The 24,044-nt window shown below is 40.0% G+C and overlaps 3 protein-coding genes across 4 annotated transcripts in view; 1 reads left to right on the forward strand and 2 right to left on the reverse strand.

Annotated features, from left to right (window-relative positions):
- Positions 1-1,562: 1,562 nt before the first annotated feature.
- LOC103713782 (sulfite exporter TauE/SafE family protein 3-like) lies at positions 1,563-5,541 on the reverse strand. The gene is made up of 12 exons (XM_008800841.6): positions 4,919-5,541; positions 4,645-4,804; positions 3,906-4,106; positions 3,748-3,812; positions 3,634-3,661; positions 3,469-3,545; positions 3,314-3,400; positions 3,169-3,219; positions 2,852-3,073; positions 2,289-2,382; positions 1,936-2,076; positions 1,563-1,805 (listed from the first exon to the last, which is right to left on the reverse strand). The coding sequence occupies exons 1-12, from the start codon at positions 5,138-5,140 to the stop codon at positions 1,720-1,722; spliced, it is 1,434 nt and encodes a 477-aa protein (XP_008799063.3). The 5' UTR covers positions 5,141-5,541; the 3' UTR covers positions 1,563-1,719.
- A 10,252-nt stretch (positions 5,542-15,793) lies between these two features.
- On the forward strand, positions 15,794-22,440 carry LOC103701444 (Rhomboid-related intramembrane serine protease family protein). 2 transcript variants are annotated; one of them, XM_008783493.6, is made up of 7 exons: positions 15,794-17,360; positions 18,870-18,994; positions 20,125-20,210; positions 20,403-20,443; positions 20,539-20,705; positions 20,794-20,856; positions 22,178-22,440. In XM_008783493.6, exons 1-7 carry the CDS (start codon positions 17,132-17,134, stop codon positions 22,355-22,357), a joined length of 891 nt encoding a protein of 296 aa, XP_008781715.3. In that variant the 5' UTR covers positions 15,794-17,131; the 3' UTR covers positions 22,358-22,440. The 2 variants fall into 2 exon arrangements, with proteins under 2 accessions (XP_008781715.3, XP_038986188.2); XM_039130260.3 differs by having other exon boundaries at positions 16,088-17,360; positions 18,882-18,994.
- A 340-nt stretch (positions 22,441-22,780) lies between these two features.
- LOC148700506 (pentatricopeptide repeat-containing protein At5g25630-like) overlaps positions 22,781-24,044 on the reverse strand; it is a 1,765-nt gene continuing 501 nt past the window's right edge. The window contains 5 exon segments of the mRNA XM_089926640.1: positions 22,781-23,215; positions 23,217-23,633; positions 23,635-23,729; positions 23,820-23,833; positions 23,836-24,044. The exon segment at positions 23,836-24,044 is cut by the window's right edge and continues 216 nt beyond it. Coding sequence (XP_089782766.1) covers positions 22,951-23,215; positions 23,217-23,633; positions 23,635-23,729; positions 23,820-23,833; positions 23,836-24,044 — 1,000 coding nt within the window. The 3' untranslated portion in view covers positions 22,781-22,950.

The following is a 24,044-nucleotide window of genomic DNA, read 5'->3' on the forward strand; positions in this document are numbered from 1 at the left end:
ATGTTTGGTATTGTGCAAGGAAGCCGACAATGGAGATATGGGGTTACGGGGGAGGGGGAGAGATGGTGGTGACCGCCGACCAAGACAACCAAACCCCATCCACACAACTTGTGCAATTGCATCAATAGCAGGAATGAGGGGAAGGGAAAGATATCATGTATTTGTTTCTTTATTTATTTATTCAAGAAACTCACGGGGACATTGAATTCATGGCGTGGGATTGAGCAAGGAGATGGGAAGATATGGTTGTGACCTTCCTAATAGGTCAGGTTTGCCCGTTGAAATGGTTTAAAAGTTTTAGATAGGATAGGTGTCAGACCCACTGCGCGTGTAGGTCCTCCTTCCTGTTGATGGACAACATGGAAGTTTTAAGGGCAGCTTCTAACTTTCCCTTCTTGATTTTTTTTTTTTATTTATACACCAAGAAACATTCTGCAAGGAGCCAAAATAGGGATAGCAATAAGCTGGTCCTAAGGATCTGACATAAATCTGACTTAGATCTGACCCGATCCGACCCATTAGAAAACCAGAAATATCCGACATGAACCGAACAGCAGCTAACTTGCTGACCCTTTTAACATCATCAAGGTTTGGACTTCATAATTTTTGCACTATTTATATTATAATTCATCTCTCCTTTTGGTTTTGTGCCATCGAATCAATGATCCAATAATTATATTACATAATTTTTAAAATATATAAATATTGATATAGCATAAATATTGAAAATTATATACCATGCACTATCTTCTTTGTGGACTGATAGGGTGAGGGCATGATCCGAACTAGATCCAATCCTAGGTCGGGATTGACTAACCCACGAACCTCACGAGCTTGGTTAGGCAAGTCAGGTTCAAGTCGTATCAGAAATTACCACCCTTGGTTGAGAACTAGCACAAGTTTAGCAAGTTTGTTCTAGGATTTATAGAACAGAGTGGATTGGCTCCCAATATGCATGGAGAGATCAGAACCAAAGATAAATCATTCTTCAGTAATTTTGCATGATGGAAAATTTGATTTTTGTTGGACGATGATTAAAAAAATAAAGCATAAGTTATGTTACTACCATATTTAGACCAAATTCGAAAATTCACAATACTCCTTGTTAAATTAGTTGGAGCTAATCTATTCTATATAGAAAATTCTCAATTTAACAATTCTTTATTAGACTAAATATTGTTGCAAATACATTCATTCCGGACCAATTCATATTTTGCTCATGATTAAGCGTATCATGCAACTAAACAAAAACACATATAAACTATAAATTGCTTCATCAAATCAATGGAATGGATTTTAACTTTCTAATCAGAGAGTAAAGTCAGCACTTGCAAATGCGTTACAAGGATGTCATCCTTGTACCACCTCTAAGGCCCATATGGAAAAGAAAACATACATAAATGGAATAGAAAATAGAGGCAAAAATCATAACAAAATCCATGAACAAATTGAGAATCTGATCATAGATCATATGAGCACTAAAAACAACAAAATTCCAACTATGAGGTTTTGATTTTAAATCTAGCTCTATGACCATATTCTGAAATGAAGTGCACAAGTAATATCTTTGAAGAATTTTTATTAGCGCTAATAACTGAGAAATTGGTACAATAGCAGGGCAGGTCAGCTGCCACCTATATATGGGGAGAGAACAAAAAAGAATCAAAACTTGGGGCCTGGAGTTTGATCGAAGACGCATTGCCACCTTTTGCTTGAATCCTAGGCCTGGTACTTGCAGAGGTTCTCAAACCCCATGTACTCGTGCCGTTGGATCTTCTGAATCATGTTTGAGATACCAACTCCCCCTGTCAATTTGGACAAAACATTGCACTGTTAAAGAGGCATCATGAAAGAAGAATGCAGAGATTAGGAAAGAGATCTTTGGTCGTATCAAAACAAGAGATATTTAGAGAAGGGGACGTCTTATGTTCTTACCTAATGAGATGGCACTAACAAAAATAGTGAAAGCTAGGATGAAAATTATGAGGGATGCCCTCCCAAGTATGTTAATCAGCTTCCTCACCACATGTTGGCCTATGAAGGCAGCAACAGTTACCACAGCAACAAAGTAAGCAGCTGCCCAAATCAAGAGAGATCATATGAGATTAGGATGAGTAAGGAGTGTACTGAATTACCCATTTCCTCGCTCGAAAACATGTTTTTCTGGACTTAGTCTAAAGTTGAAGGCAAGCAAATCATGTGAATTGTTTCGCAATCGATATTGACTTTAAAATTCAGAGGGATATATTCTTTCTAGATGTTAGAGAGTGGCAGGTGAATTAGATTACCATATGGAACGGGGAAACGTTTTAAGAGGTAGTATTCTACAACAGACATGGATGAGGAAAACGTCATGGCAAAAGTTGCTGTAGCACTTGATACCTGCACAAAGATGTTAATTATTAAGCCTTGCATGTGTGAGAATTGAGCATGCATGCGGATCTAAAAACAGTCAAATTCACACCATCGAATTAATACATACTGATGTATTCTACAAGGTGCATGAGCCATGGCATTCCCTACTTGACTACTTTAACCAAATTGTGATGATAATCGCAACGACTTTCGATTATTTAACGTCAAAAAATATTATCGGATCCACGAGGAAAGAAACTAAAAGACCAATGGGTTATGCATGACAGTTAGGAGTTATCAAATGGCCATTGACATGAATTAGGAATCAAATTTGATAGTCTACAACATGACAAATGGCATGGCATTCATGACTTGGAGACTCATGCATTCTCATTATATAATCAAAGTGCGAAGGGCAAGAGCAATTACAACTTAGCTTTGCTAGCTATTTATGGGAAATCATATAGCTGTGCGAGGAAAGAGATAGTGCACACACCTGAGGAGGAATACCGAGCTCCAGGAAAAGAGGACCCAAAATAAACCCTCCCCCAAGCCCAAGCAGTCCACCAACTACACCGGCGAGGACGCCAGTTGCACAGTATAGAAATAGCTGAAGAATTCTCCAGTTAGTTTCTTCATCTCCCTTCGATGAAATCACTCTCTTTCCTCTGTATAAACTAACTGCTTCATATGAAGTGACTCCCACAGAGACTGGGATCTGGAAGATATCAGCAGTACTATTGACTTAGATTAACAAGACCATGAGAGCATTGTTAGAGCCTTGATGTAAAGATAGAAACAAACGCGTAATACCTGCAGCAAATTCAAAATCCAATATGATTTTGAACAATTTGAAGTATATTCCTGCACAAGAAATGTAGAAGCAAGGTGAACCACTCAGCTATTTAATTTATAAAATCAAGGTAGAATTGATGACACCTCCTTGTGAATAGCTCACCTTCATAATCTGCAGTGCAAGGAATGCCATCCATACAAACACCAGAAGGCCAAGCTCCTTCCAACAGACATTCTGAAGAACTGAAACCTGCAATGGTTATCAATGTCAGCATCAACATCTTGAGGACATGGCAATGAAGCTTTCTGCCTAAGTACCTCGGATCGACGAGTCTTGGGCTCCTTCGTATTGCCTGGACCGGTAGGGAGAGCTTTGTACTCAATTTCTTCACTTCCTGTGCCAAACAGTGATGCGAACATTGAACCACAGGTTGAAAGTTTTCCAGCAACATGCAACACCAAAGTGCGCAATTATTAGCTTACCACTTGTCTCTGCACGTTTCGCAGCCTCCTGTAATTAGCGGAGTCTCATGCAAATTAGGATTCGAGCAAATTAAAATACTGGTTATGAATCATGAAACAGGAAAGGAAGAATACCTTTTTCATCAATGTCTCTTTCTTCCATGTCTCGACACCCTTCATAAATGCCTTGGATGATGTTCCTACAAAAAACAGCCGGAAATAAAATCCATGAATGGAATTCCCTCTCGGTAGGAACAAAATCCCAAAGGTTATGCAAGCAAACATTTAATCACCTAAGAAGAGGATGATTAGAAGAACTGTCACCATCCAATCAGCAAACAGTACGTTAAAAGCAACTCCAATGCTAATTCCGAGCATGAGCATTGGTTGGAAAAGCAAGGCCAGGTCATAATCAATGATGGGCATATCTAGAGTTGGATGCTTGAGCTTAAGATTGTAGTATACAGTTGACCCCGCCGCACCCATGATCATACCTGCCCAAAGTGTGTCATCATATCAGCAGAACTAGTATCATAACTAAATTCCAAGAGCTTATAGTCCAACTAAGATAAAACAGAACAAAGTTACTTAAATTCATTTCATATCAGCATAGAGGAAAATGAGAACCTTTCTTCAGGAATCAAAATCAAGTCAAATAAGCAGCAAATATTCACACCACAAATTACTGTAAACTCAAATATTTCATCAACATAGCTCCTGAGTGTAATGTACAACAGGAACTTGAGTCATATTCTACTCAATTTGAGCTTTAATTATATTCATGCAAATGTATGACTTTTCTTATTTCAATAATCATAATCTCAAACAAAAAATATTTTTGTTTGACTTTTTTTTCAAATAAATTTTCATATGGACTTGTTGGATATACTAAATATAGCACTGATATGGTATTACTATCATCATTCACAATATCACATAATAATTAAATTCAAGGATATTAGTAAATTTTCATGTATCCAAACACTTCGGGGAGAGAGAGAGAGAGAGAGAGAGAGAGGAAAAAAAGCTCACATTTTGATATAGCTGTTGACGATTTCGGGTCGAACCCTATGATCAGCGTAAGCATGGGAACAAAAATCCCACCTCCACCGACACCTCCAACGCTGCCGAAGGCCGCTCCAAAGAACCCAATGATCGATCCCACGATTATTTTCCAGCCAAATTTCATCGGCTTTTAATAAAAAAATACACAAATTCAATGACTTCAGACGTTAATTCTCATAAAACCATTCTAAGAAAAAAATAAAAAAAATCAGAAAAAGGGGGGGAAAACAGGAATACTTACCGGCCAGACATGTTGGTAAGAAGATTCGTTGGGCTGCCACAAGAAATTTGCCACCTTTAGAACGTAGTCCGAAGCACCCATCTCTTCTTCGACGAAACTATCATCTCCCAACGCCTCAGACTTCGGTCCTCGCTCCGCCGAGGCCATCGCCGCCGTCAGGAGGAAGCTCAGACTCATCACCACCGCCGGCCACAACCACTTGTTCCGCCATTTCACCTCCATTCAATTCCCTCCTTCGACCACCGTTCCCCCGAACTCGCCGGAATCCCGCTACCTTGCAGGAGAAAACAAGAGCTCCGGCGAAATACCGTGTTCCAAAACCGAAGAGAAGCCCCCAAGCCCGATCGAACCGGACCCGCCCTCTCGTCGCTCCGCGCCGGCGAAGCAGCGGAGCTCAAGACCAGATCCGGATGCAATGGAAAGATCTTATTCTTTAATATCCGAATCCGAAAATTACTGCGAGAGCAGCCCTGTCGGAAGTCATAGAAGGCGATGAAGCCAGGAGCAGGGCCGCCGCTTATATCTACTTCCTGTACCAAATTACCCTTAATCTCAGCGATATTTACTATTAGCTTCGGGGATGAATAAAAGAGTGATTGAAGTTCCCAAAGTGAGCTTGTGCTGAGCCTTGGATCCTTAACACTGATCAATAGAGGCAGGTGGAGGCAGCCGTGGGGTTGTGTGGACTCTTTCAGGAACCATACGATATGAATCAGACGTACAAGAGTACCAGGGAGTCGCGTACGTTTGCATTCGAAGTTTGAAGCAGTTAACTAGTTGGGCTGCGGTCACTCTCGGTGTTCAGCGTAGGTAACTATCTTTCGGTCAAAGGAGCGTTGGAGTTGGAGTGGGGAGGAAATGATGTTAGGACTTAGGAGTCGCCACGGGAGGTGACGAGAGCGCTGGGTTAGTTTTCGGGGATCCGTGTTTAACACGTGAGGGCATAGATGTAATTATGGACGATTCTTGCGGTATTTTGAGGGAGGGGGGGCAGTTACGGCATTTCCTTAGGGTTTTTTTTTTTTAAAGATTGGCTGCTCTCATGTGGCCAGCCACATCACTATCAACAAGACAATAAAAAGCAAAAAAAACTAAAAACTGCTGGGTTCAACAAAACTCTTCAAAATAGGTGCTTGCCCTTTTCAATGCTGAGGTCTCTCTACGGTGTCGGCTTTCAGTTTTGTTCTCTACCCCTGATTATATCCATTAATAACTGTTTTATCTCTTAGCATTTGCTTGGGCGAGAGAGGTAATCCCCGTCTTTCTATTATAGCAAAGCAGATTTTTTGTTTTTTTAATCAAATTGCATTATAATCTGCACTGTTGTAATCTAAACTATAAAACCTCCGTACCATCTTTGTCGAACCATCATCACCTTTATAAACGTTTTTCCTTCCTTTCTACACCAAATGGAAGGAGGACAAAAAAAAAATACATATAAACGTGAAATTATTGGTTGGACCATATCCATCAAGACCAGTCCAATCATAAAACAACGTGTCTGTATTACATCTTTTCTCTCTTTTAACTTTTTTTTTTTTCTATCCACAAACGTGCACATCGCTTCGTAGTTGGTCCACCATTAAACTTGCGAATCTAGTTCAATCAATAACTTCTTCACACCAATACAATAAAACCGTCCCTATTATATCATTAATTTGATTTGATGAGTAATTATTACCAAACGAGAAAACCGCAGACACCCACTTGGGCATGACACCTCACATTGCTATAACGTACGACACGTGATCGAGTGCAATGTTGATTATCAAAAGCGTAAAACCTCACACAATGATGGATGTTGTAGGAAGCAGAAGAAAAGGGCAGTAAAAGATCTTTAGTTAGAATATATTAAATTATTAGATAATTCAAAATTTATTTATTTTAAAAATAACTATAAAAGAAAATAAATTTTAATATATTTGTTTGATGAAGAAATTACTTCAAAAAATAACATTAAAAATTACTGTATTTGATTGAAGATAATTTTATATAAAAATATTATCAAATTTTTAATAATACTTTTAAATAAATTCAAATAATAATATTTTTTATGAATTTATTTATTGGTTATTTATGGCTGACTTACGTAAACACTATCAATATTGGCTATTTCCAGTACTAAAATGTATTACATGAGTTAATAAATATATATAATGGGGAAAAAAATGGATCGTTCAGCCTACAACTAAAAAGCCGCCCAGTTTTGGCCCAGAAAACGTCAACACCAGTCAGCTGAATTTTTACTTCGGCCCAAAGTCAGCTCGACTTCGGGACTTCGCCAAAAGTTCCACCATCTTTAGATATTCGCCGACTCCTCCGACCAAGCTCGGGGTGCCTTCAGATATTCGCCGACCCACCCCGAACAAGTTGGGGGCGCCTACCTCGGCAGTACGCCCCGACCTTCGAGCTTAGGGCGCTCCACCGAGCACACCTCGGAACCTGGGAGGCCGAGCTACTTTCAACACTCGTCAAGCCGACCTCGCCAAACGCATGATGCGAACTCTCAATGAGTTCGGTCTCGCCAACAACCGTACTCATGTACGGGCCTACACCTACCTACATGGTCGTACATTACAACATTACCATGCCACATCTCCATAGCCGGCCTTCAACAGTCAGACGACACCTTGACTACTCCGGCCATGCCCTGCTGTGACTGTCAACACCCTACCGTTTTCAAGAATGGGCTGTACTACATGCCACCAGCTAGTCTAAACTGCGCGCCATCTGGCTCAAAGTCACGCTCCCTCATAATGAGGGCTGACAGTGTCTCTGCCACCTGGGCTACTCCACCGAGACTATAAATAGCTCGGTCAGGTAACTTCTAAGAAGACTTTTCGGCTGGACCAAACTTCTTTTACTCTAACTTGATCGTCGGAAAGCCTTCACGGAAAACACCGGTGAGGCTTTGTGCAGGTCCGCGGCCGTTGCACAGGAAGTGGCTCCCGTCTTCCCCTTCCAACCACCGGCGGCTTCCTCGACTCCACCGGCGTGGTCATCCTTGGGCCAAATTCGAACCACAACAATATATATTATAAATAAATTTTAGTGTATTTTGATATATAAATATATATATTGATTATTAATAAATCCTATGTTAGATTTATTAATAATTAATAAATCCTTCTAATTTAATTATTAATAATTATATATTTTTAATTAATATATTAATACATTGTTATTTATAAAATTATTATAATATATTAATATAATATATATATAATAAATATTAATTATGTGATATATTTAATATAATATAAGTGAGGATATTTTTAATTAAAAATAATAATTTTAGATTATCTTCCTTCGGTGGCCCAATATAGAAAAATAAATACCATCCTTCGGTGGTATTTATTTTACCTTATTCTAAAAAAAATAATAATCTCACGATTTATCTTATTTATTTCTTTATCATATAAAAATTTGATATAAAATTTACTATTATAATCTAAACTATAAAACCTCCATACCATCTTCGTCTAACAACCATCATGACCTTTATAAACGTTTTTCCTTCCATTGTACCGCACTAGATTGAATGAGGACAAAATATATATATATATAAATGTAAAATTATTGGTTGGATCATATTCACCGAACCTGTCTAACCACTATATATTTTTTTTCCATCCACAAATATGTGTAGTTGGTTTGGTCCACCATTAAAGTTGTGAATCTAACATAACTAATAACTTGTTCACACCAACACTATAAAACCATCCCTAGAATATCATTAATTTAATTTGGTGAGTAATTATTACCAAACGCAAAAACCGCAGACACCGATTTGGACATGACACCTCACATCGCTATAACTTGCGACATTTGTAGGATGTTGGGTACAATTATATACTACATAAGTTAATAAATATTTGTAAACTATATATATTATAATATTGTTATCAATAAATTTTAGTGTGTTTTGATTTATAAACAAATATATTGATTATTAATAAATCCTACGTTAGATTTATTAATATTGATTTACCTTCTTTCATGCATGAATCTCACTATTTATCTTATTTATTTTTTTATCTAACCTAAAAATTTGATATAAAATTTATTTTTTTTTGTACCACATTAGGTTCAAGCAAACGGAATCTAATTGTAAAGTTGCCGTGCACCAAAGTGGCCGAAGGCTGGGATTCTGTGGGCCAGAGGATCCTTATCTTTTCTCCTTTTCCTGCGAGCAAGATGGTGATTGCCACGTGCATCATGCGACGGTTCACTGTATCAATCATGCAATTCAATTCCCGTGTCATTGCTCGTCTCGGACCGTCATCCGATCCATCTGGCGTGATTTGTCTTCTTCCTTCTTTCTTTCTTCCTTCCTTTCCATCTCTTCTTCTTCTTCTTTATATATATATATATTTATTTACCAGTAGCTCCCACTAATTTCGTATAAACATTATCTACGATATGGCGTAAAAATTTTTGCACCCTTCAAGCAAAGGCAACCACCGCCTAGCCGATCAGCCAACTTACCCAACGGACAAAACCCACTATTTTACACAATTAGCGGACAGTCCCTAATTTTCTATTTTTTATACCAGATTATAACCTTCAACTAGATAAGATTTATTTTTGGTAAAAAATAGGAGGAAAGGAAGAGCGGCAGAACCCCACCCACATAGCAGCCCTCACTGGCCCTCCTTCCACCAGAGAATGTTCGATGCAGATTGAAAGTTTCCGCGTGCCCTTTCCAATCTGTGGAAAATCCCACTGAGCCATCCACGTGTAAGTACGTTACCATAGCGCCACCTCAGTACTGATGGAAGGAAAGCATATCTACACAGAGTCATCCGGGCGTAGGACATACGGTCCTCTAATTTAATCGACGCCAGCACGTTTCGAACCCAGATAACTCAAGTGGAGTCCAAGCCCCTTACCACCACCAAGCTACCACTTTGGTGGCCAACTAAATAATTTTCAAAAAATTTAATTGTGAAGTTATGATGCACAATTAGAGGATATTTAATTTTTTTTTATGAGTAAAAAAATAATTGCCATGTGCATCATGCAGCTATGCGCCATACCAACCATTCATTTCGATTCATGCGGATCTCATGGCTCATTTTGGATTGCCACCCTAGCTATTTCATCTCGATTTATGCTTATGGTGCAACCACCGATGTGGCATGTGCGGCGTGGGGCACAAATTATGAGTGGTTGCACCCCTCCAATAGATGCAACCATCTCTATCGCCGCGTAGAAGATCGGCCAACTTACCTAACGTACAAAACCATCCATCCATTCATCCAATAGCACTAATCTCAAACAATAAGATATTCGAGGCTGTAAAAGCACCGCCGACGTTGTTCGTCGGCAGAAGGCCAACTTTTTTTGGGATGCTGATCCTCGGCAATTGGTATTGCGACAGGGTCGCAATCACCGACGTGGACAATTATTTTTAATGCATGCATTCACCATCATAAAGGTGGCATGAGCCCAATCGCCAACCGGGAATTCCAGCATTAAAAAACTTGTGCGATCATTATTCCCACTTTAATAACTTTTTGTTAGATATCGGCGATTTGCTTTGGATAAACGGGAGAACAAACAACCAACCGGGAAGTAACACACGGTCATATAAACTCATGGGGAACATGGCCGGGAGGCATACATAGTTGGAGTTGGCGGGTGTAATGAGCTTTTCTTAGTTTCACGTTTGGTTAGAGGTTCCCACTTCCCAACCTTATATATTAAAGACAGTCGGGGGGCATTTGGTAACCCCAACAAGATCACCACAGTGATATAAGATCTGCCGTGATCCGAATGCTGAGATGATTTGATCCCAATGATCTAAGATCAATATGTTTAGTAGGTCATGGTCTAGTGATTAAAATTCTCCGGACATCCATGAGTAACTTGTTTGATATGGTACGGAGATCCAAGATCACCAACCATATAATACCACAAATACCCTTGATATATTTTAGATGGATTTTTTATGTGTTTTTAATTCTCATGAATCAAAAATTTATGTTAATATGCTAATTCTTATAATATCTCCATAATTTTGTCACATATTCTACTTTTAGTAGCCCTTATTATATATTTATTAATCATATAAATTATATTATAATAAATATTAATATATTAATTATTAATATATTCTATAAAAATATATTTTTTACTCCTATAAATTATTAATCTTATAAAAATATGCATTTATAGAATTAATATTTTTATTTATACTTATAATAGATTTTTTAATACTAATAATTATTTTGATTAAAAAATAAGGTAAATAGGCGTAATATATTAAATATTTTCATTATATAAATATAAAATATAATAATATATTTCTACTATAATTTAAAATTATCCTTCAATAATAATATGATAATAATATGATTAGTAATATATTATAATATAATATATATCATTAATATAATATATAATATCAACATAATATTATATATATAATATTGACAAATATATTGATGGTATATTGATATATCAATCTTTCTGCTAAATTGAAGGGTATTTTTGTCTTTAATTTTCAACCCAGAATCACTGCCATGGAGTGATCTTGGATTTCCGACTTCAAGAACGGGTATCCCATCACCGGGTTGGGCGGTGATTTGAGGAGTGGAGGTGATTTAGAATCACTGCCACATAGGATCACCATGGTGCAACCAAACTCCGAGATCTCATCACCTTCATCCACATTATCCTTGATCCTGGGACGATCACTCCATACCAAACACCTAGCAAAAAGAACATCAAAAGCGCCAAAACCTCCAAGTTACTAGAATCAGAAGACATCATGTACGGACACAACAAAGGAGATCCTATGCATTTGCAGTGTCAGAACATGAAGCTCGTTATTCTTGGGCTCCATGTTGGGTCTGAAAGATGCTGTCACTTCTGTACTAGTCTCCACGGACAAAGAACGAGGACTTCAAGGGAACGAAGCAACATAAAACTCCATCATTGAATGCATATACGTACCAAGCAGGCCGGTTAATGCAAGGCATGAAAATAAAGTTTCGTTATCTGATAACTCAGAGAAATTACTCAAAAAAAAAAGTCTTTCAGCTCTCTTGCATTGCACCCATCCAATTGCTCCAAGCATTGAGCTAGAATGCAACACACCAGCTGAGCGACCCTTCTTTGAGTTATATATCTTTTGAGTTACGAAAGCAATTGTCTGATAGAACATGTTTCAGCCTTCTAATATGCTGCATGCCGTTACGACGGTAATGGGATTTCTGCCATCTTCCCGGCAGGAGAGGGTGCCAATTAGCTCAATAGCTGATACTGGGTTTTATAAAAAATATATAGTACCTTATAGCAGGATAATGATGGTATGAATAATATTGTGTTTGAACAGTACGACCATAAATACAATTTAGAAATAAGGATCCAATATTATTAGTAACAGGTGCCATAAACAAGAAAAAGGTGCCGGAATACAATCCTAAAACTGAATATAAAAATTTTTCTGTGCAAGATCCAAAGTAGAATCTTGGAAGCCTACTAGAAAAGGTTTTGCCTATGACAACAGTGATTTATCTTTGAATTTTTGATTTTTTTTTTTTTTTTTTTTTTTTAGGACGGTAGTAGACCTATTAGATTTTATGTACCAGCTGCGGAACGAAAGAGAGCAATGCCTTGGCTACAAGGCAAGGAAAGTACACATATTGGTAAATTTTGATCCCAACTAAATTCCGTGAAGATGAATAAAACGCGGCAAAGCGCAGTAAGAAAAATCTTGGAGTGGATGGAAAAAAAAAAGCGGGGAGGATCCATAGAAATTGTAAATTGGTAGTCTGGTAGGTGGCCATCTTGAATGTAATATATGCTTACCGATTAGTGACTGCTGACTAATTCATCACCTCTAGGTTTTAAAAGCTTGCCATGTCTTTCGGGAGAGGGAAGGAAGATATACTAAAGTTGGTTCGTGAGGGTAGACATTCCAGCATCGGTTATGAAATTTATAGACCAAGGCCCAAAAGCATAGTTCCAAGTTTCGCTTTTGAAGCCTACGTGTTACGAGTTTATTGCCCAGGAGTTTCGCTTTTGTGGGAGGGCGGAGTATTACAGATAATGTTCTTATTGCCCAGGAGTTTATGTTTGATCTCGGTAGGGCTTCGAGTAGAAGGAGTTTGATGGGGATCAAGCTGGACATGGAGAGAGCCTATGATAGGATGAGATGGAATTTTGTGCAGCAGTCTTTGCAGGGGTTTGTCTTTCCCGAGACTTGGGTCAGATGGGTCATGGGATGTATCAGGGCTCCTTCCTTCGCCATCCTGGTAAATGGTACGCCATCACGGTATTTTGTGTCTACTGGGGGATTGCATCAGGGATGCCCCCTTTCCCCATTACTGTTTATTTTATGTGCAGATGCACTCTCTAGGACCTTGCGGCATGCAGTGTTCACCCAGGAGCTGGAGGTTTACAGGCCTGTGCCGGATGCCACACCGATCTCCCATTTACTATTTGCTGATGATTGTTTTCTGTTAGTCCGGGCGATGAGACAAGCAGCACGGATTGTATGGAGGATTTTTTGGGATTATTGCTCTGTGTCTGGTCAACGGGTCAATTCATCCAAGTCAGCAGTCTGCTTTAGCCCGAAGACCAAACCGGATGTGAAGACCTCCATACTGGAGATTTTGGGGGTGGGAGAGCAGGAGGGTATGTTGAGGTATTTGGGAGTGCCGATCTCAGGGCAGCATCTACGTAGTAGTGATTGCTCTTCCCTGGAGATCAGTATCAGGCACAGGTTGGAGGGGTGGCAGATACATTCACTTTCTATGATGGGCAGGATTATCTTGGTACGGTCAGTTCTCTCCTCGTTCCCGATTTACCTATTATCTACCTCTTTTATACCGGTGGCGACAGTGAGGAATATTGAGCAGATCTTCAGAAACTTTATTTGGGGGAGGAACGGAGGCGGAAGGGGCATCCATCTCATGGCATGGGAGGTGGTATGTCAGCCGACGAGATTTGGTGGCTTGGGGTTACAGTCCTTGGTGGGGAGACGGGAAGTCCTAGCGGCACGGCACGCCGCTAGAGTTGTGTTAGAGCCTGATAGCATGTGGGCCTCATTGATGAGGGCCAAGTATGGTGGTCTGGTGCCTGGGGCCCGTACGGGGCGTCGCCACTCACCGATCTGGAGGGAGATTTGCGCTAGAGCAGGGTTGGTGCTTCCCGCGATTAGATGGGCTATTGGTGATGGGCGATCCATTGATGTGTTAGAGGATCGCTGGGTGACGGAGCAGCCTATGAGTAGACTACCGGTCATGGTGGATATGTCGAGGTTGGTCGGTCTCAGGGTCAGAGATTTGATGGAGCCCGGAGGGGGGCGTTGGAGGGTTGAGTTGATTAGAGAGGCTTTTGGGGAGCAGTTGGCAGAGATGATCTTGGCTCTACCTATTCCTGCCCGGGAGGGGTCGGATAGACTAGTCTGGATGCTGACAGGGCGATCGCAGGTGCGAGCCAGGGATATTTCCATGTTGTTGAGCCGAGCGCCAGCCCGACAGATAGATGGAGGATGGATTTGGAGGATGCGGATTCACCCGCGTGTCGCACTCTTCATATGGAAGGTGGCATGGGGTTGCCTACCGACCAGGAGTGTGTTAGCACGGCGTGGGGTGAGGATTACTCAGTGTTGTGAGGAGTGCACGGAGACTGTGGAGACGATTGATCATGTTATCCTGCAGTGCCCCAGAGCTAGGGGAATCTGGAGCCGATCACCATCTTTGCTGCCCTACTCAGTCGAGTCGACACAGGATTGGATTCATTGGTTGAGAGTTTTCATGCGGAGGCCCAGTACTGTTGAGGCCGGGATCCAGTGGGCTTATTTGGCCCATTCTATCTGGTTGGACAGGAATGCTGGTATCTTTGAGGGCAGACGGTTACCCCTGAGGGTAGTGGTGGACAAAGCTATGCGGCTTGCCAGGGAGGCTACCACTACTATCGTTAGGTCTTCTTCTGAGATGGCCAGGGACACCTGGGGTACTCTTTCCGCTGTCACAGCACCCAGGTTCGCCCTAGTTTCTTGGGTACCCCCACCCCTTGGTCATCTCAAAGTGAATTTTGATGGTAGTATGTCGGTGGACGGGGTGTCTGGAGGAGTTGGTTTTATCATCAGAGACCATCTGGGTGGTCTGATAGCTGCTGGTGGCCGCTGTGCGCCGGGACTCACCGCTGTCGGTGCGGAGCTGCGGGCAGGCTGGGAGGGGATATCCTATGCGAGGCGGGTACTTCGTGCTGAGCATATATGCCTTAAGGGGGACTCCTCTGTGGTGATAGAGTGGATTCGGAGAGTGGACAGATATGGTGATGGGCACCCTCTCATTAGTGAGATTCGGAGATTGGCGCAGGAGTCGAGTGATTTCCGGGCGTTACATGTTTTTCGGGAGGCAAACAGTGCAGCAGACTGGGTTGCCTCTTTTGTTGCCCGGCATTCTGGAGAGGTCACATGGACATCCATAGGAGATATTCCTCCTACCCCGTATGATTTACTTTCTTTTGATATGGCTGGATGTACTCAAGTTAGAGGTATATGAAATGCCGCTTTTATCAAAAAAAAAAAAAAAAAAGCCTACGTGTCAGAGGAAAAATGCTCAAAAGAAACTGCATTGGCTAGGGCTTTATGATACCTAGAAGTTTTTTTAAGACCTCTTTCGTTCTGTGGATAAATTGGCAATACAATTAGGCTGCAGACTAGGTTGCTGACGAGCGCTGGACCGAGATGTTTTATTTCATCAAGCCCAGTTCTATCGGACTTGGGCCAAACATTGGTGTCTCATGTGATAGGTGTATCGTTTACAAGACTTTAGTTCTGTTTAGGGCCTTTGAGCCCCTTGATATACAACAACAACAGTAGCACTAACAAAGACAGAGAAGAGGGAAAAAAAAAAAAAACTAGTATAGGGATGGATATCCACTGCTATATTCGTATGCTAGTGAGGGATTGTGACTCTTTTCAAGCCGTTTATGTATATCGAAAGGTGAAATGAGCTGCAGACAGGATTGCCTTTTTTGCTGCTTGGAATTTGGGAGAGGCGTTTGGGAGGGAGAGTTACGTAGTTGCTTCCCTTTTTCTTCACCAACTTCTTTTGCTGTACTGAATTGTGTGAGCCGTAGAGGATAGAGGGCGGCGTGGCTCCTCAAACGAATCAGTTAACCCTCTTTTTCAGGTGCTTTTGATCTTTATATGGATAGCTGGCTTCTCTCTCTCCGATTCGGTGATTTCCTCCCATTTTTGGAGGATTTTGGGATTTTATATCATTGGGTCGATAAAGATCTGATCTTTTTGGTTTCGTTGGATTCATGGTTTAAAGTGTATAAAGGATTTCCAAGAACCTAATGATTTTAGGATTTTTCTCTCCCGTGTCCGGAGGGTTTTCGGATTCCATAGTCGTAGATCGGCAAAGGTATGGTTTTCCGGTATCCATCCTGTTTGTTTGATTCCTGTGATTTGGTTCCTGGTTTGATAAGGTTTCAAAGAAATTAGCGGCTTCAGGATGCTCCTCTCGCCATTTTGGAGGATTTGAGATTCTTTGGCCGCAGATCAAGAAGGATTCCATCTTTCTTGTCATCTGAACATTTTGTTGTTAAGGCTCCTAAGAAATCTAGAAATCTAGTATTTTTGTTCGCAGAAATGCCGTTTTGCGAAGATTTATTTTGGGTTTGAGGGTATTGGATTTGTAGTGGTTGATAGAATTCGTGGCATGGATCTGTGAGTGTTTTCTATGGGATGTGTTCATTTGAATGCGGTGGAATTCGAAACCCACCACACGCACAGCATTCGAGGAAGAGGAGGAAGAGGAGGAGGCCAATAGAGTGCACAGGGAGATAGAAAGAGGCATGGGAGAAGATCTCCTCGCCACTGTCCATTGAGTACCACAACCCATCCACTCTCAGAATCGATCCATTGAAAGGTGGGAAAAAAAAGGGCGCCGGTAAAATTATAAATATTCGATAAATTTACAATTTTACCAACTGGACTGGTTGCCCGCCAAGCACGGGTCCGATTTATTTGAGCTAAAACCACGTTAACTCCAAGAAAGGTTCCCCAATCACGGCCTTTCGATCTTGGCACGTAAAGAATCCCCTGTTCCTCCAATCACACGGTTAGAATGGATACTTGGCCTCCAATCACACGGTTGGTTACCACTGGGGCCCGTTCTCTTCCCTCATTAATCCTCTCGAGGCCCTCGCTGGGGTTTTTCGCCCGCTTCCACTGAGAGAGGCATGGGGCAGCTCCATCTACTCTCGCTAACCCCTGCGACCGCGGTCGGACTCCTTGGAGCCCGCCGGTCCTCCGTGCTGGACGCATGGCGCACTTCCGCTGCGCCGGCGGCCGCCACCGCCGTCGCCGCCTCCTTCGGTCCTCTCGGGCGGCGGAGCTTCTTCTCGCACCGGAAGACGGCTCTTTTTGTCGCCCGGCGCGGCCAGTTCTGTTGTAAAGTGGGAAAACCAGGTCTTCTCCATTTCTCTATGTTAATTTAGTTCGTGAATTGGTTTTTTATTGCGCCATGATGCAGTTTTTTAATTATAATCTTTTTATACGAAGCCATTTGATGAGTTCTGGATGGATTGATGAGGATTGATGCTTCTTGTATGTGGTTTATTATAAAGTTACGATTTTGGGTCAAATTGATGATGTAATTGATGATTTTATTTGACGTGATATGTAAGTCTAATGACATTGGAGATTTTTTGCTGAAAGTTTCTGGTAGCGCGTCGAATTGTTGTTCAGTTGGAAGTTTATGAATGAGTTCACAGTTTATATCTGGTTCTGGCTTATTTTCTCTATTGGTAATCTTGTTGCTGTGCGTTTGCGAAATTATGCAAAGCAGCGGAGTTAGATTGTAGTATGAAGTGAAGCATGGAGTGTGGACATGTTCCTATACTGAAAACTTCTAGCTGATTCTCTCCAGTTATTGGAACCTAGGTGTAGAAGATTACTGAAGTAGAAATTGTCTGTTAATAAAATAAGTTAACAAAATAAGAGGCTTTGAATTGCAGAAAATAGAGCATGTGGGGGCATAGATTGCTCCTTCTAGAGCCCGCACGTGCGCGCGCGCGCAGAGAGAGAGAGAGAGAGAGAGGGGAGGGCTTTTTATATGGTTTCTTGATTTATAACAGACTAAGAAATTCATCATAGTTGCTCTTTTCGCCGTGGAACCTTTTAACCAGAAGAGATCAATCACAATGCAAGAAGTAGAGAATGACAGATGAAACATAGGTAATTTGCTAATTCCTTATCCTCTTTATTATTCCCAATGACAATATTTTTTGTAATCATAACAAAACTTAAAAAAATAAAAAAAAAGGAGGTGCACAGAATAACAGGTTCAGTCTGGAAAATTAGAGGTCCCAGGCAGATTATAGAATGAATGTTAGAACTTGAGATACCAGTTTGCAAATGACCCATGTAACGTTAACTCTACCTAGATTAGAGGCTTATACAATATGAATACTCCATCATACCTCCAAGGCTCCAACATGAACATACATATGGTGCTCTTTCGTTTGGCTTTAAATTGACTAGAGGATCAGATTCAGATCTATTTTCATGCTTGTGCTTCCGTTTTTAGCTTTCCTTATTCCTTTTAGGTAATAGCCATGTTAGTGGTAGTGAAACCATGGTTCCTAGCAGAGAACAACTTTTAGCAAAACATCTCACGGACAAAAGTTTTGTGCAACTTTTCTTGTTATTTAATTGATGTACAATCATAGTTTTTGAAATTGTTTTTATTTGAGTAGGTTGTGAATTTTTCTCATTTTCTTTTGTTTTTCATTTGAAAGAAATGTTCTTTATCTGGTATAGGTCTAGGATTATGTGCTTGTAGGAAGCTCTATTTCGTTTCTAGAAATATAATCATTTTGGCAGGCACTGTATGTTTTGTCTCTATATTTCTTCATGTGCTTATTTTGTGGAAGGCGCACTGAGTTAATGTGAGGTGCGTATGTCTGTTTTTGAAAGATATTACATCAGAGTTGGAGCTTGCAAGACCTGAAGGAAAGAGGGAACCAGACAAACGCGTCAATGGAATATTCTGGATCCTACTTCTTAACCTTGGCATTTATGTGGCAGATCACTTGTTTCAGGTATCCTAGTATTTCTTTTTTTTTTTTTTTTTTGCTTGGTCTTTTTCCTGATCATGTTCAGCCTTTATCCTGCACTAGCATACTTAGATGGCATGACACCTAAAGTTGCATGTTTCATAATGAATAACTGAGTGATGGCCCAGTTTTGGTGTAATATGATCTTTGATGATTAGTAATCATGTTAGAATGAAAAACTATCTGTTATCAGAGATTTAGATTTAAAATTAGATTCACCTGACTGGTTTAACAAACATAAACATATGACTGCAATATCTTGACATTGACATTTAGATATTTTTTACTGAAAAGCAGTCATTTCTAGTACAAATATTATGAGAGTTCTACTGTAGAGAGAGAGAGAGAGAGAGAGAGAGAGAGAGAGAGCTTACATCATCATTTGCAAAATGCTGCCATTCACATATAAGCTTCAGAGCCTCTTTACTAAACCATATTTCAAAAAAAACCCCTTGTAAGTTTTTCTTCCATTTTATTTATCAAAAGTTGTCTTTCATCTCATGTTTTATATGTACAGCTACCTGTGTAAAACTTAATTAGTTTGCTTACAATCCTAGGTAACTCTAAACATTGATACATACAGAAAAATTTCACCTCTTCTGAATTTTCTTGCAGCTATCTCTGGAAAAATCTACTGCTAAAATAATTCCATTTTCTTTAATGATTTTCTTCATAACTCTCCAACAAACAAAAACTATATATCTCTGTACATACAACATAAGTACACTGAGATTGTCATGCATATGAAGGACTTTGTGATACATGTATCTAGGAAGATGTATTTTTCACTGTAAAACCAACTGGGTTGGTCAAAAAAATACAATATTAAAGTTTCTTGGTTTATAATTTATTATTAGATCAATGGTCTACTTTATCAACAATTCCAGTGTGAGAAAACTCCTTATGTCTGAATAATGTAGCCATCTCTTTATTCTGTTTTGATTTCTGTTATTTTGAAGAATGGAAGTATATTTAAGTTATCTGGTGTGGATGAAATGTGTTCAATTTGTGCATCTTCTACCGGTAGTATTGTGTATTCATATCGTTCAATCTTTCCCTGGACCGCTGAGTGTCTATGGTCCAGAAGTTTGAATAACAATTATTCTCTTTTGCAGCTCCAGGAAATCAAAACATTATATTTGTACCATAGCTGGCCTTCTTGGTACCAGTTCGTGACCGCTACTTTCTGCCATGCTAACTGGTTAGGTCTCTTAACTGTTTAGAGAGGCAGAGAGGCACTTGATTCTTTTTTACCTATGGTCTTAAATGAGAATGTCAACCTACTATCTTTTGGCCTAACATATGGTTCTACTTCCTCTATGTAAATTTCAAATGACAATGACATAAAGATTTTCGCTGTAGAATTAACTTTATTGCCAATACATCCTTGCAGGCATCATCTCTCCAGCAACTTATTCTTCTTATACATATTTGGTAAGAGTTCTTGATTCGCTTTGAAATGCTATTAATTTTTTCCATGATATTTCTACATGAACTTAAATTCTTGAATTCGTTTCATTTATAAACAGGAAAGCTTGTTGAAGAGGACGAAGGTGGTCTTGCATTGTGGATCTCTTACATCCTGACGGGTGCTGGAGCAAACTTCATTTCATGGTTAGTTCTTCCAAGATCCGCTGTATCAGTGGGAGCCTCTGGAGCTGTCTTTGGACTCTTTGCAATAAGTGTCCTTGTGAAGGTAAAATTCCTTGCTTATTCTGGATATAAGATTGCATGTGTTATGAGTATATCAAATTATCAATAATGTGCTGAAATGGTTATTGCAGATGTCCTGGGACTGGAGGAAGATTATTGAGGTTCTTGTCCTCGGTCAATTTGTCATTGATAAGGTAAACATAACTGTCCCATGTAATTTAGATATATCATTACTTTCTAGAAATAAAATCAATCAAATGTTACTGTATATTGTAAATGATGGACAAAATCTGCTTAAGCCTTCTAAAAGTACTTTGAACGTTAAGTGGGTTATGGGTTCAATAACCTATTCATTTGATGATGGTGGAAGTGGTTCACTAACCTATTCATTTGGTGAAGGTGGAAGTGGTTTGGTTCACTAACCTATTCATTTGGTGAAGGTGGAAGTGGTTCGGTAATGCAGTTTGGTGACTGGTTAGGGTTTCATATCAAAAATGCTTAAGGAAGAATAAGAGGTAAGCTGTGCACCCAGGGGGTGCTGGTGGGGATAAGGAAATAGAAGACGAAGATTAGAAGAAGGATAAGTGGATAACATTGAATCCACCAAAATGGATACCTAAAACTCCCTGAAGCAATCATTTCATGAACTTTACTATTCTAGGGAATGACCTTTTCTAATATATGCATGCCAGGCTATCTATATCCAAAAACATCAATCTAAATCTCAATTCATAAAGAATTAGTATATATTCTACTACCAATACAACAATTTAATCATTATATGGTTCGTTAGGACTTTAAGCTTATTTTCGGTACCCATCACAACTGATTTTAGAAATCTGAGCTATGCCTCCATATGGATATAGAGTAATTTGTTTCTGCAGTTTGGTGCTCATCCTCTAGCTTTCTTCGGGCACTACATTGGAATGTTTCAAAGGAAATTGAAAAATTCCAAAGATAGTCCAAACAGATTCATTGCCTGACAACAACAACAACAACAAAAGCCCTAATCGATCATCTACTATAAGCAGGCTGAAGTCCAAGTGTGTCTTCTGCTGATGATGACTGTGATTGCGGAACTTACCAGAACCATGATCTGTGGATACAGCTAGTATTTAATTGCTTAGGGGAAATTACCAATTCCCTAGAGGAAAAGGGTTGTCCCAAGTAGGTGGCATCCAAGGTGACAACATCCTGATGAATGTGTACTAGTACTCACAACATACTGATGAATGCGTACTAGTACTCCTGAGCACATTGCTTATATTGCATCATGCATAGAGAATGTCTACAATGTTAACAACATGACCATCCAGTCAGAGATGGTTGCTAGTTGCATAAAAACAAAAAGAAACCTGCAGGTGACTTTTATGCGGCTTTTTTTTTAATTTGCTTAGAGTCAAAAAGAGGGCCTAAGCCCACCAATATTTGCCGCTGCGTTAATTTCATGCACATGCTTTTCTTATCCTTGCCTCTTGATTAAATGTTAAATCTGTTTGCTGTCATTTTTCGCAGGTTTTGGAAGCAGCACAAGCTTCAACAGGGCTGACTGGAACTTGGGGCACAGGCTATGGTGCAGTTAATCATATTGCCCATCTCTCTGGTGCTTTAATTGGTGCTGCTTTAATACTGCTCATCAGCCGTATTCCTTATCAACCTTCTGGCCGAGATATCAAGACAGATAAAAGAACTTGATTATGAGTCAATATTGTCCAATATGTTTACAGTTTCATTAGAACTTCTAGTTTGCTGGGATTAATATATAGCTTATTTTATCATATGGGTCTCTCTCTCTCTCTCTCATGCATGCATGAACAAACTTGTCAGCTTGCCAGCTTTACTCATATGCCATAAAGCTCTGAATGCCCTTTATGACTACTGCACAAGATGTAGTGATTGGTTACAGCTACCACGATGCGGAGAGGATTTTTGCCACCTTGTATGGAGGATATGATGTCTAAGCTTAAGAAAGGACTTCGATTGATCCTATGCTGCAAGAAGCCAGGTACTTCAATGGACAAATAAAAGAGAACTTTCCTTTTCTACATGCAGCAAAGTGAGAACATGATACAATTTGACCTGCTTAACCAACAGGCCAAGAAGAAAACAGATCTGGAATATAAAGAATCCCTTGCTTGAGAATGTGTTTCCAAAATTCTAACATACCAGCACTCAATGGACCTGTTCAAAAATTCAAATGAGAGTCTCTTCGGCTTTTGCATAGAATAAACTGCCTTATTGTCAGTTCAGAAATACCACCTTGCATGAATTGAGAATCTGTCCATAGATCACAAGCTGCACCTGGGATTGCTTCCTGCAAAAAGTTGGGAATCCGACTGCAATTTAAATGAACGTCCAAGTAATACAGACTTTGTATCAGCCCTCAGATTATCAGATATAAGTTCAGCATCTTGCAGCACCATTCTTCCCCCACTGGTCCCAACAGCTTGTCCGCAATCAGAAAGGGCACTCGGCACTTGAAGTAGGTGGAAGTATAATGCAGCTTGTCCTTGATAAAGTCCCTCCAAGCTGTCCATTGGATTATCATCTGTAACCTGTTGCTTCAGAGCTTTCCTTGATGAGGCCTTCAGCCACAAGGCACATGCTATTCTTTTTGGGCATTACTCCAGCTTCTCTCATTGCCTGAAGCATTTTTTCTGCTTTCCATGGTTGTTTTACTTCGCCATATTCCCATATAAGCATGTCGAAGGTCTTTGTATTGGGAGACACACTAGATTCACGCATATCTATAGAAACTCTTATTCCATTCTCCATGTTGGCAGCACTACACCACCCACTGATAATAGTCGTAAAGTTTACAACATTTGGACGGATCCCCTTTTCCTCCATTGTCACCAGAAGGGCCTCAGCTTTCTCAGGCTCTCTTGCAGGAACATACCCTTTGGCAAGAATGCTATATACTTGAGCATCTGGTTCAACATCTGCCTCCACCATCTGATCAAAAATCTCATTTGGTCATGAGCCCCATTGCACCCCAGGCATTCATTTGGTGTCTACATGTTACGATATCTGGCTTGACCCCAAGTCGTTCCGCTAATGTCAGAACCTGTTCAATTTACAATGAAATTGCAGTAAATTTCATCAGAAAACAAAACCACATGAAAAAAGGGGTAGGAGATGAATTGAAATGATTTACTTCATCCACCCCACATCTAGAAATCCTTTGATCAAAGTGTTGAAAACAATAATCTTAGGTACCACCTCAATATCCTTCATTTGATGCACACCCCTCAATGCATCCTTCATATTGCCTTCTTTGCAATAGCCACCTCTGATAATGGCCCAAGTGCGTTCATTAGGGCGCAGCTTGGTCTGCATATCGAAAATGAGCTCCTCAGCTCTCCTTGTATCTCCATTTTTA

The sequence above is a fragment of the Phoenix dactylifera genome, chromosome 12 (assembly GCF_051530095.1).
Source record: "Phoenix dactylifera cultivar Ajwa chromosome 12, Ajwa_hap1_PhDact_Kaust_v1.1, whole genome shotgun sequence".
In the NCBI taxonomy this organism is placed as follows: Eukaryota; Viridiplantae; Streptophyta; class Magnoliopsida; order Arecales; family Arecaceae; genus Phoenix; species Phoenix dactylifera.

Excerpts from the sequence above, each read along its gene's own strand:
- LOC103701444 (XM_008783493.6), top strand. The coding sequence starts at position 17,132 with ATGGGGCAGCTCCATCTACTCTCGCTAACCCCTGCGACCGCGGTCGGA. Across the intron at positions 20,706-20,793 it reads CAATAAGTGTCCTTGTGAAG|ATGTCCTGGGACTGGAGGAA; the intron begins GTAAAATTCCTT and ends TGGTTATTGCAG. Across the intron at positions 20,857-22,177 it reads GTCAATTTGTCATTGATAAG|GTTTTGGAAGCAGCACAAGC; the intron begins GTAAACATAACT and ends CATTTTTCGCAG.
- LOC103713782 (XM_008800841.6), bottom strand. The coding sequence starts at position 5,140 with ATGGAGGTGAAATGGCGGAACAAGTGGTTGTGGCCGGCGGTGGTGATG. Across the intron at positions 2,383-2,851 it reads AGCTCGGTATTCCTCCTCAG|GTATCAAGTGCTACAGCAAC; the intron begins GTGTGTGCACTA and ends ATCTTTGTGCAG. Across the intron at positions 2,077-2,288 it reads ACGTTTCCCCGTTCCATATG|CTGCTTACTTTGTTGCTGTG; the intron begins GTAATCTAATTC and ends TGATTTGGGCAG.